This window comes from Monodelphis domestica, chromosome 8 (assembly GCF_027887165.1).
Source record: "Monodelphis domestica isolate mMonDom1 chromosome 8, mMonDom1.pri, whole genome shotgun sequence".
Classification (NCBI taxonomy): Eukaryota; Metazoa; Chordata; class Mammalia; order Didelphimorphia; family Didelphidae; genus Monodelphis; species Monodelphis domestica.
This window is the reverse complement of record NC_077234.1, coordinates 204,181,885-204,195,390: the sequence shown is the minus strand read 5'-3', so window position 1 is coordinate 204,195,390 and position 13,506 is coordinate 204,181,885. Positions and strand designations below refer to the sequence as shown.

Below are 13,506 nucleotides of genomic sequence, written 5' to 3'. Positions count from 1 at the left end.
TTGGGATTAAGTGACTTGCCCAGGAACACACAGCTAGGACATGTCTGTAAAAAATAGACTCGAATACAGGACTACAATCCCCATGAGCCTTTGCTCCACTTCCCCAGAATGCCTTGTAATCTCACCTGGGCCGAGATCGAGAAGATATTTAAGCAAAGGCTTTTGAAGGGCTTTTTTTTTTTTGGACTTCCGTTTTTGGAGCAGAGGCGTCTCTTCCATGATGTGAGGTTATTTTGTCTAGGCCTCTGGCCTAGGCACATGTTTCTTACTTGTATATTCTTAATCTTTAAACTTTAATAAACCTCTAAAAATTATAATATTCCTTGCAGAGAGAAACTAATTTCTACCTGCCTCAGTCTCCTCAGTCTCCCCTATATTTTACTCATTACAGTTTGGCTAACCACTACGGGAAAAAGAACTTTCAGTCTTCTGATTTCTTTTCTGATCTTAAATTCAGTTTTAATAGCTAGTACCTAGAAAGCGGCCCCGCCGCTTCCTGCCTGCAGCCTGCAGCCCTGATCATCCTCACCTGGTACCTGGTCCCGGCCTTGCCCACCCCCGCAGCCGCTCCTGCTCCTGGCCTCTCACCGGCCCGCTGCCTGCCTATTTCTGTGCCCCTAATTTGGCTTTCTGTCAATGCGCCTAGCAAACATTGGTTTTGCTTTCTTTTCTTTTCTATTTCCTCTCTCACTATTCTAATTTCTCTTAGAAAATTGAATATTGTGTATATCTTTAGTTAGAAGTGAATTTAGAACTACAAATTGATTATGTTAAATGATCAATGGGGAGACTAGTCTCCCAATGATCATCAGGGGGGATTGTAAACCTCAAAATTCCTTAGACTTATAAATGTTGGAAATTTCACCATTGGGATATTTCATACTTGGAAAATTTCTTACTGATAGTCTATTGGAATGGGAACTCCATTGGCATGGGAGGTTCCTTCTCTTCCCTTCTTAAGATTACTTTAGGACAGAAACCCTTTGCTGAACAATGGAAAGGACTTTGACCTATGCTTGAGCATAGAACAGGAATTTCTTTGAGTCTTGATTGATTTTAGAATTGATACAATGGAGATACTCCACCCTATTCAGTCCTAATAGGATTGAGTAAGGGCTGCAGCCTAGATCAAAATTTAATTATTCCAATCTCTACCATACTCAAGTTAACAGGATTTAGAAAGGGCTGGAACAAAGGAGTAAAGATTTAATCATTTGAAAAATATGACCTTCAACAGACATGTGCAAAAGCCAGAAACCTCTGGGTGGTCCTGGGTTAAGCGAGAGCCTCCATTGACAGGGAAATTGATGAAGAGTGATTGGTAGATGTGAGGACTGAGGGGAGGCAACTTGGATGGTGTCCTTAAAGATAGGAGGGTCTGGAGACTCGGGGGAGAGGATTGAGTTTTTGGTCGGTGTGGTTCCTGGGCTCTGAGGAAGCTTGCTCTGAAGGAAGCTGAAGGTGGGGGCCTCTGAGACTGTTTCTCCATTTTGGACACGTGAGTGAAAGGGACTGATCTCTTTTCTTTGCCCCAGCTATCTAAGGGCTTGGGCCTTTTGGCCCAGCCTAAACAGAAGGGGTATTTAAGCCCTATTCCCTTCTCTCCCCTTTCTCTCTCTATATATATCTCTAATTCCTTTCTTGCTCCTATTGTAATTAAACTCCAAAAAAGGCTGACGGCTGACTTGAGTTTTTCATTTAGGAATTACATAGCTGATTCCTTGGCGACCTTAAATTAATATATATCAGTCTTTTAAAGTGATTCCCTTGTAACATGTCTGAGGCTAGATTTGAACCCAGGACCTCCCATCTCCAGGCCAGACTTTCTATCCACTGTGCTATCTAGCTACCCCTAAAAGTTTTCTCTACCAAGAAAATATTTGACACCCTGGGAGAATTTGATTTCATATTAGCTGGTAGCTACTGTACGGTGTTGGCCAACATTCAGTGGAAGAGATGGTACAGGAAGCATTTTAAGGTGACAAGAAAGCTAAGAATCCCAGAGAAGTTCATTGGTTGTAACTTGGAATTTCAGATGGGGAAATTCCCCAGCTAAACCAAGATCTACTCCAGGGATTCATCTCAGACGATCTGAGGTTCTTGAGTAAACAGCAGCAGGGTCCAAGGTATGGCAAGTTCTACCATGCTGCAAAGAATCCTAGTTTGGGTCCAGAAAGGGACTGACTGAACTTATTTTTCTGAGGACCTGCTTAGTTTTGTGTAATTTGGTCCAAAAATATTATTCATCCATAGATGGCCACTTAGCAATTATATGGAGCTTACTGTGTACTGGGCATTGTGCTAAATGCTTTGCAATTATTCAATCCTAACAACAACCCTGGAGGGAGGTGCTGTTATATCCCCATGCTGTTGTTCAGTCACTTCATAGCACATCCAACTCTTCTTTGCCCCATTGGGGGTTTTCTTGGCAAAGATACTGGAGTGGTTTGCCATTTCCCTCTACAGTTCATTTTACAGATGAGAAACTGAGGCAAACAGGGTTAAGTGATTTGCCCAGAGTCACCAAGTGAGTTAGTGTCTGAGGTCACACTTGAACTCAGAAAGATGAGTCTTCCTGACTCTAGTCCCAACATTCTAACCACTAAGCCACCTACTTGCCCCATTTTACAGATGAGGAAATTGAGACAAGTAGAAGTTAAATGATTTGGCCAGGTCACACAACTAGGAAGTATCTGACATCACATTTGCACTCAGGACTTCCTGATTTCAGGTCTAGCCTTCTATTCACAGTGTCCTTTGGCCTTGACAACCCACAAAACAAAAATAATGTCAAAAAATAGGTGCCCCTTTGGGGACATTGTGTTGTATTGTTCTCCTGAAAATTATTATTACTTCCTGAAGTTTCTATTTCAGTTTTATTTCTAATTTCAGTCTTTTAATTCACTTGTAACTCAAAAACGATTCATTGATTTGATCTTTTATTTCCACATCTGGGGACAGTTTTGAGAAATGCGAGGTGGAGATGCAGAATAAGACAATTGGAAGGGAAAGGGAAGGGAAGATTTGCAATCATGGCTCAAACTGCTTCTTTACAGAGGAGGAAATGAGTTCCAGAGAAGTTGTTATTTGTCCAAGGTCACAAAGCTAATAAGTGACAGAGTTAAAACTTGAACCAAAGTCTTCCTTTTCCAAATCCAGTGCTCTTCCATGCTCTAGTACTCTTAAAGAAGCAACAGTCATTTTCATGGAAATATCATAATTTCCAACCTCCTATCGCTCAAGTACCTTGCATCTACATGGGCTTTTTCTTTGCAAACCTTTTGATTCTGTCCCTCAAATTCTGATTTTAATTAAAAACTTTCCACCAGGAATTAGAAAATGAATCACATTCATATGGTACCATTGGCTATAGAGAACAGGAGAGAGAGTGAATGAAAGAATCTCTTATCCCTTGCACCATTTTCCCACTCTACTTACAGCACAGGTCTGTAGGTACACATTGTTGGGTTTGGCTTTTATGTCAACAACTCCATCAATATGGCGAAAGGAGCAGTCAGCGAGGATATCAAACGCCGTGAGTTTTTGTGCTTTCAAGCCATATTTCTGCAGCCACTTCCCGGAATCCAACCTGTCTTCTAGTGATGTCATTGAAGGATCTATTTTAGAAGCACAGTTCATTGGCTAATTACATAAGCAACTCTGTATGGAATCGATCTACTTTAGCATCCTTCCTATCACCCATTAGCCACATCAGCCTAAATACATGTCATACTTCTGCACCCCTCCTGACCCCCAACCTGGTTTGTATAAAATGTGGTTTTATAATCAAACTCTGCCAGCTTCAAGTGGCCCTCAAATATCCTCCAAGAGCCTAATGCCCTTGCAGCTTCAAGGCAAGAATGGCAGTCTGTCCTACTTGATTACTCCCAGAGACCACAGGCATCCCTGACCCAAGATCCCTTGAGTTAGGGGTCCTATGGAAAATTCTATGGACTTGTCCTCTCTCTTCCATTCCAGAGTCTGTGGGAGACCACAAAGGGTAGGGAAGAGGAATGCTGGTAAACTTTCTCTGAAAGTCTCCCTCATCAAAAGGGAGTTTATTCTTTCTCCTAAGGCTTATCTCCATTTCCCATTTTTAGCCAGATGACTAAGGCATCTGCAACTGGCACCTCCAGTTCTCAAATATTTCCATGATCCTCACTGTCCCAGGGAGGAAAAATACACAGAGGAGAAAAGCAGAAATGTCGAACTATTACTCCCTACTAGTCTCTGGGATCTATGTTTTACAACAAACACAAGGGGAGAATCTAGGTGTTATGATGGTAAAGGGACAAGAAATGAGGGAGCTGGAATGAGAGGGAGGAAGAGAAAGGGGGGAGAAATCAGGGAAAAGGAAAAAGGCATGTAAGAAAACAGAAAACCAACTGCATTCACAGCCTCTTTTGCCTCAAAAAACCCTTTTCAGTTTTGGGTGATGAGTCCTGGTAGAGAGCTTTCAATTATTTTGTGGGTGGGCTACAAATCCCCAGAGAGACTAAAGCCAGAATTGGGAGTGCTGTGGCAGTGCTGGAGGTGGAGGGAAGAAGTGGTAGACAACATGATCCACCTTAGAGGTGGAATCAAGGGATCTGACTTGGAATCCCACTTCTCTCTGTGTCTATATTCCCTTAGAGAAGTCACTTCATAGCTCTGTGCCTCAGTTTCCTCATCTGAAAAAGGAGAAGCTTATACTAAGAGACCTCTCAGGACCCTTCTAGCTCTAAAGTTACATGATCCTGGAAATCTGCATTTTCTCAGAGCACTAAGATATCTACCCAGCTAGCAAGTGGCTAGTAAAATGGCAGAAGAAAACAGAGAAGGCTCATCTGTTTCACCAGTGTCATGTGGAAATGAGAGGAGAGAGCTTTATTATAGTTTTCAAGTTTAAAAGGTACTCAGTGTTTACTTATTCAATGCCATACCTATCAAACTACCAAAAAACTTCTTTATGGAATTAGAAAATATTATTAAAAAGTTGACCTGTAAGAACAAAAGATCAAGAATATCAAGGGAAAGGATAAAAAAAATGTGATGGATGGGGGCCTAGCAGTATCAGATCTTAAACTGTACTATAAAGCAGTAGTCATCAAAACAATATGGTATCTGTAATGGACTTCTCCATTAGTGGCAATGCAGTTATCCTGAACAACTTGGAGGGATTTAGGAGAAAGAACACTATCCACATTCAGAGGAAAAACTGTGGGAGTAAAAACACAGAAGAAAAACAACTGCTTGATTACGTGGGTTGAGGGGATATGGTTGGGGATGTAGACTCTAAATGAACATCCTAGTGCAAACATCAACAACATGGAAATAGGTTCTCATCAAGGACACATGTAAAACCCAGTGGAATTGCGCATCGGCTACGGGAAGGGGTGATGGAGGGGAGGGAAAGAACATGATTCTTGTAACCAAGGAATAATGTTCTAAATTGAATAATTAAATAAAATATTCAAAAAATAATAAATAAATAACAATATGGTTTCCAGCAAGTTGCAAACCCATAAAATTATAATTTTGTAATATAGTACAAATAACCCATCTAATACTTCTATCCTATATCTCTACCTTTTCCACAAAAATAACATGAGATAATTTACAAAAAATTGTGCTAAAATCTAAATAAACAATTTTTTAGTATTCCCCAGATTTACTCAGCAGCCTAGGAAACCTGTTGAAAAGTAGAAGTAAATTTAAGAAATAAAAATAAGTCTGGTATGACTTATTCTTAGCAAACACTAGAAGGACCAGGCATTAATTGATGTGAGAATTTAAAAATAAATTTTAAAATAATTTAGCATAATCTCACCTATTTATGAAAATATGCTTTAAATATAATTATAAGGGGGCAGCTAAGTGACTCAGTGGATTGAGAGCCAGGCCCAGAGATAAGAGGTCCTAGGTTCAAATCTGATTTCCAACACATGCAATGTGGCCCTAGGCAAGTCACTTAACTCCCATTTCCTAGCCCTGATTGTTCTTCTGCCTTAGAACCAATACACAGCATTGGTTAGGTAAGGGCTTTACATAAATAAATATCTATTTTATATATATATATATATATATACATATATATATATATAATTACAAGCAAATAGTATTTTATTTTAAAACAAGCATTTTTACCCTACTCTCTCTAGTATGTACAAGTTGACTATTCATAGTAGAATCCTTCAAAGTATCATTAAATTCCAGTCTTTGTGGCCACCATTTTACATTTCTATATGTTCTCTTTAATAATGTTAAGAGAATTTGGCTAAGAATCTAGATCAAACTCAATGACCTAGAGACAAAACATTTGATTCTCTTCCCTATTTTTGAAAGTGTAGACACTCTTTGCCTTCTTCCATTCCTAAGACATCTCTCTTTTCTGCCACAGTCTTTCAAAAATCTCAAACGGAATGAAGTGCAGATAGAGAAGATTGTTTTGAAAGTTACATATTGAATGACTAATATGCAAATATGGATAGGGTTTGCATGATTTCACATGTCTAATGGGGATCCTATTGCTTGCCTTTTCCACGGATGCAGGAGGGACTCAAGAGGAAAGAATGTGAAACTAAAAATATAAAAATGAATGTTAAAAAAATTTTAGGATTCATTTAAAAAGAAAAGCAAAGGGGATGTAAGAGATTTGTGGTTTTCTTGTATAATCTTTTTCCTTTCTACTTTGTATATGGAAATGCTTACTTTATTTAGTGTTCATTAAGTGCAGAATTTCAAAAATTAACAACCATCCCATCCCACCTTTCAAACCTGCTGAAATTTCTCTGACAGTCATTCAGCTATCAAATCCATGGGTTTTCTAAATAATCAGAAAGGTGGCTCATCTGGGTCAAATGACTTGAAAACAAACACCAAAAGAAGACCTGACAGGCTCAGACCTTTACTAGCTGTGTGACTCTGGGCAGGTCACTTAACCTCTGGCTGCCTCAGTTTCCTCAATTATAAATGAGGGAAATAACAGCACTTACTTCATGGGGTTATTGTGAGGATCAAATGAGATATTTGTAAAACCCTCAACCCAGTGCCTGACACATAGTAGGTACTATATAAATGCTTATTCCCTTCCTCTTTCTTCTCCTTTACTTTATTTCATTAGTGGAAAGGAAAAACTGGTGAGATATTCCTTTCCCGGGTCCATATTTAATATATTTTATACTTAATATGGATGGAATATTTCAGGAATTAAGACAATCAGGGGATATAACACATCAGATACAGACTGTATGAATTATAGAGCAATAGTTTACATGGATGCCACCTCTACAAACCTATAAGTATGGAATATCTGCTTTTAGAAAAAAATGACAGGCTTTCCCCCCTTTATAGGTTAATCTTCTAATTTGGTAAATTTTTATAATTATTTTTCATTTTGAGTGAATGTCACATGTATATATCATATATATTTATATCCCTCCCCCCTTTAAAAGAGATCTTCTGTGGGGCAGTTGGTTAGCTCAGTGGATTGAGGACCAGACCTAGAGACTGGAGGTTTTGGGTTCAAATCTGACCTCAGACACTTCCCAGCCATGTGATCCTGGGCAAGTCACTTGACCCCCATTGCCTAGCCCTTACCACTCTTCTGCCTTGGAGCCAGTACACAGTATTGACTCCAAGACCAAAGGTAAGGGATAAAGAGAGAGAGAGAGAGAGAGAGAGAGAGAGAGAGAGAGAGAGAGAGAGAGAGAGAGAGAGAGAGAGATCTTCTGTAACTACCTGTCTGTTAGCAGGCTAGGTTTGGCTTATTCAACATGGTGTTAACACTAATAAAGCCTCTCAAATTTAATAAAAGCCTGAACTTCCAGGAAGTAGATTGAGTCAATGTGATAGTAATTCACAATCTGTGCACTTTTTAAAAATGTCTTAATTTCCAGCCTGTTGCTCTAGTTCTAAATTCTCTGGTCTGGAAGCTGAGACTTCCTAACCTTTAGATCTCAGTATGCTACAGCCTGGCCAGCTTTTGGATTTTACCAGCAATGGTCATTGGACAACTTATGGATTTCCCTAGTCAATGGCATATTTAAGCCCTGCCCTGGCAAAAAAGACTGCATTTTAGCTGCTGAGCCACCTTAGAAGGATTCATTGAGCCCCACGTTATGTTCTAGAATACCTTCTCTTTTCTGAATACTTATTTTAGGCAAGAGCTTTTCCAACAAAGCCATATGATCAAGGAAATGGTGCTTAAGATTGCCACCTGGCTTACCCAACATCCTCTCCTCAACGACTTTGTTGTTACCTGATACCGAAGACAATTCTAGAGTTTGATTAGGTTGAGCTATCATGTTACATAGATAGCCTGTCCATTTAAAACAACATTTTACTAATAGGAACCCAGAAAAGGTAAAAACAGGCTTGTGTATGTGTGAATGCGAGTGTGTATATGTGTGTGTGTGAGAGAGAGAGAGACAGAGAGACAGAGACAGAGACAGAGACAGAGAGAAAGAAAGAGAGGAGAGAAAAAGAGAGAAAGAAAGAGAGGAGAGACAGAGAGAAAGAGAGAGGAGAGAGACAGAGACAGAGAGAAAGAGAGAGAAGAGAAAAAGAGAGAAAGAGAGAGGAGAGAGAGAGAGAAAGAGAGAGGAGAGAAAAAGAGAGAGAGAGAGGAGAGAGAAGAGAGACAGAGACAGAGAGAGAGAAAGAGAGAGGAGAGAAAAAGAGAGAGAGGGAGAGAGAGGAAGGCGGGAGATAGAGAGGGAGAGAAAGAGGAGAGAAAAAGAGAGAAAGAAAGAGAGGAGAGAGAGGAGAGAGAGAGAAGAGAGAGAGAGAGAGAGAGAGAGAGAGAGAGAGAGAGAGAGAGAGAGAGAGAGAATGTTCCATAATACCCAAGTGTACTTGCAATTTTGCTAAATGGGACAGTGCTCTCCATTATCATTTAGCAGAGAAGGATATTGATGAAAGAGGAGAAAGATGCATAAATTTGAAAAGGGCCAAGAAGGAGCACAGATAGAGAATTATAAAAAAAAAAAGTTCTTAGCATTGGGCAATGCTGGGCCAGATAAAATTCCTGTTATAAAAACATTCATCATTAGGGCCATGGTGACAGGCCAAATTTTTTTTCATCCTATATACTTTTTAAAATTAATTAATTTTTAAACCCTTTCCTTCTGTCTTAGAATCAATACCATGTATTGTATTGATTCCAAGGCAAAAGAGCAGTAAGCAATAGACAATGAGAGTTAAGTGACTTGCCCAGGGTCATCCAGCTAGGAAGTGTCTGAGGCCAGATATGAACCCAGGACCTCCCATCTCTAGGCCTGGCTGTCAATTCTCTGAGTCACCTCTCTGCCCCCTTATCCCACCCATATACTTTACCCTCAGAGTAAACTACTAGATGGCCAGTGATCTCTGAGTTATAATTTTGTTACGTGGGCAGGAAGGCAGGATGGTGGCAGTTAGAGACTAGCACATTTTCTCATTCAATGTTGGCTATTTGAAATTAAAAAAAATAGAATTCTTTACATCTAGAGGTATGCACAAAACATCCACTTCATTTAAAAAGGTTGTGGAGTGAGAATAAGCCTTAGAAAAATAAACACAACGTAAAATGATTCTCTTATCACTCACAACTCTTTAACTTTTCTTCCTGGGAATGCTTCATCTAGCCTGCCTTTCTCTTTCCTTCCTTCTCTCCCCCAGCTGGGTTCAAATAGAACAGTAAGCTCCCCTGAATCTCTCTTGGAGATGTACCTTCTGAAGGCTTATGTAGGACTCCAGATCGTCAAGTCAGTTAGCCATCAAAAGCCCTTGCAGACACTTGATTCAGTGGCCAGTTGACTTCAATCCCAGCCACAAGTGGTCATTGGACTACTTAAGCTGTTTGATCTGAGAGAGACAACATTAGGTGGTCTTTCTAGACTTCTTGACCATCTGAAAGGTATCTGCATATTCTTTCTGTATCCTTTGAATTCTATCATCATTACAAAAAAAAAAGAAAGAAAGAAACTTCTAGCACTGCCTGAATGTTTCTTCCTGAAACCTATTGGTGATTTTCTCCAATTGCCAATCCCAAATTTCTTCCTGAAATAATGGGTCATTATTATTTCAAAGTGCTTTAATATCCATTTGATTCTCCCAAAGAGTCTGGTGAGATAGGTGCCTTTATTAGCTCCCTTTATAGACAAGGAAACTAAAGGTTAAGGGGCTTGTCCCAAAGTCATACTGCTAGTAAAGTCTTCCTATGTCAAAATCCAATTCCCTACCCCATAACACATTTGCAATATTTTAAACACAAATATTCTACCAGGGAAATATGGCCATAAGCCATGGAATATCCCTGTCTCCTAAGAATTGAAAATTATTTTTTATATTTAATTTATTTAATATTTAAATCTTCATCTATTTAAAATTGTTTGTTATTTGAGGGATCCTTTAACTCTTTCCTGACTCTTCCCCATTAATAATTTAGTGGTCTTTCCTAGGGAAAGGGAATTTCCAGTTGATTATTTCCATAATCATCATCTCATCCAGAACAGAGATAGATGTCTGCTCTCAGGGAAAATTGCCTTCTTCTAAAGACTGCTTTTCCATATGCAAAAAAAAAAAAAAACCTTGACAAAAACATGATCAAATCAAATTTAACAAAGAGGCAGAAGCTATATCAATGCCAACACCAAAGGATCGAGTAGAGGAAAAGAGGACATGATTATATCCAGGACTGTGTCCTCTTGAGTTTCAAGTTCTCAACATTTCAGATAGGGTAGACTGATGATTTCATTTGATATAAAGAGTCCCTGGTGAGGAACTTCTTCTACCAGTGCAAGTTATTGATACTTTCTCTATAACATAAAGCCTTAGAAAATTCTCTGAATCAGATAATGGACAAAAAGACATGTACAAAAATATTCATAGCTGCACTCTTTGTGGTGGCCCAAAACTGGAAAACGAGGGGATGCCCTTCAATTGGGGAATGGCTGAACAAACTGTGGTATATGTTGGTGATGGAATACTATTGTGCTCAAAGGAATAATAAAGTGGAGAAGTTCCATGGAGACTGGAACAACCTCCAGGAAGTGATGCAGAGCGAGAAGAGCAGAACCAGGAGAACATTGTACACAGAGACTAATACACTGTGGTATAATCGAACGTAATGGACTTCTCCATTAGTGGCGGTGTAATGTCCCTGAACAACTTGCAGGGATCCAGGAGAAAAAAAACACCATTCATAAGCAAAGGATAAACTATGGGAGTGGAAACACCGAGAAAAAGCAACTGCCTGAATACAGAGGTTGAGGGGACATGACAGAGGATAGACTCTAAATGAACACTCTAATGCAAATACTATCAACAAAGCAATGGGTTCAAATCAAGAAAACATCTAATGCCCAGTGGACTTACGCGTCGGCTATGGGGGGTGGGGGGGAGGAAAAGAAAATGATCTATGTCTTTAACGAATAATGCTTGGAAATGATCAAATAAAATATATTAATAAAAAAAAAAGAAAATTCTCTGAATCCTAACAAGTGAAGTAACTTGCCCAGTGTCATACATAAAATCACACTTATCTATGTCGGAGGTGAGACTTTACCCCAGGTCTTCAGGGCAATGAGGTAAGGTCTCTATCCATTACACCAGAAGTGTCAAACTCTTGGCCTGAGCAGGCCACAAGCCAGGTTAAAATATAACTGGAAAATGTTTAACAAAATAAATAAAAATGCAGTACAACATAGATAATGTTATTCTGTGGTTTTCTAAGGCAATATGATACCAGTTGGGATCAGTTTCTATTTGAGTTTGATAACACTTATTATATAGCCCCCCAGCACAATATCTTAAGGAAAAAGAAAAAAAAACAGATTACATTGATCATCTATAATGACACTGTGATGAACAAAGTGATCCCAAAGTACTTAGACAGCAGGAAGAGTTAAGAATTTATAATGTAAAGAGCCAAAGTGCTAGTTGGTAAGCAAGAAAAAATGACAAATTCAGTCTCATTATAGATAAACACCAATTAGTAGATGAAAGACATATTCAACATCCCAAGAAAAGCACAGTACATTTAAAGTAATTAAGTAGGGTGAGTCCATTTACATTTCTCCATAGCTCTACTAATTATGAACCTCAAATTAATTCTCACCCTCTCACTTATAAAGCCTGGGATAATACTGTGAGTGATTTATTGAGAAAGCTCAAAGCTAATCCTGATTCAACTGCTTTCTTATTTTTACTTGACAAACTGCTAAAGGTTTTCCTCCATGTCTATCCTCATTAATTAAGCAGACCTAGTTTAAATACCCTTGACTACTCTGCCATCTTAAGGTGTTTTGTACCTTGAGTTTCTAAGATGGTTTTGGAGCTGCTCTTTCAACAGTGGATTCCATTCATGTACTATGACCCGCTTGCTATTGATAGAACTCAACATTCCATCTCGTGTCTTTGCAGGCATTGTCCTGGAATGCGCTCACCCCTGTCTCTACCTCTTACAATTTCCTGTACCCTTTGGGACTCAGCTCATGTTCCAATGTCTATTAGAAGTCTTTCATGGTCCCCCTACTCAGTACTCACTCTCCCTTCAAATTATCTCCTATTCATTTATCAATACTGGGTCTCCCCAAGAGAATACAACCTCTTCAAAAAGGACAATTTTGTCTTATCTCCATTACTCTTAGCACTTACATAGTACCCTGTATGTAGAAACACCCACTTGACTGGCATCCTCAGGGCTATATACAGCCAACTTTCAAGTCCGTAACCTATCAACACAGCCCCCATGAAAGGACTAGAGTTTAAGGGAAACACATACAGATAGATAGATAGATAGATAGATAGATAGATAGATAGATAGATAGATAGATAGATAGATGGATGGATGGATGGATAGATAGATAGATAGATAGATAGATAGATAGATAGATAGATAGATAGATAGATAGGTAGATAGATAGAAATCCTACCCCATTTAACTTTTCTTCCCCCTCCCCATAAAAGCCATCACTGGTAACAAATAAATATAATCAAGCAAAAAAATGTATATATACATATATATTACACACTAGCAATCTCAGGAAATATTAAGAGGTACATCCCATCTCTCTTGAGTCAACCATGTTTCTGGAGTACATTTATCATATTATATATCTAATATTTTAATTATTATAATATAATATACTAACTATATTATGTTATATAATTATTATATGGTACAATTAAACATTAATATATAACTACGTTTAATATATATAGTCTTCTTTCATTAAATTATTTATTTGTATCCTTTAAATAATATTTTAGGTCCAAATTCTTTTCCTTCCTCCAGCCTCTCCACTGCCCATTGAGAAGATAAGCAATATAGTATTTTATATATTAAATCATGTAAAAAGTATTTCCATATCGACCATGTTGACCAAAACCCCCAAGAAAAATTAAGAAAAATTAAAAGCATTATACTTCAACTTGAACTCAGAGTTCATCAATTCTTTCTCTGAAGGTAGATAACATTTTTCATCATGAGTCCTTTCAAACTATCTTGGATCATTTAATTGATCAGAATAGCTATATCTTTTA

At 38.5% G+C, this 13,506-nt stretch overlaps 1 protein-coding gene across 3 annotated transcripts in view; it reads right to left on the bottom strand.

The window, feature by feature from the left end:
• Positions 1 to 13,506, bottom strand: part of VWA3B (von Willebrand factor A domain containing 3B) — a 282,451-nt gene that overhangs the window by 153,963 nt on the left and 114,982 nt on the right. For all 3 annotated transcript variants that reach the window (XM_007501072.3, XM_016424839.2, XM_007501073.3), the window contains exon 11: positions 3,439 to 3,617. In XM_007501072.3, coding sequence (XP_007501134.2) covers positions 3,439 to 3,617 — 179 coding nt within the window. The remainder of the gene's footprint in view (positions 1 to 3,438; positions 3,618 to 13,506) is intronic.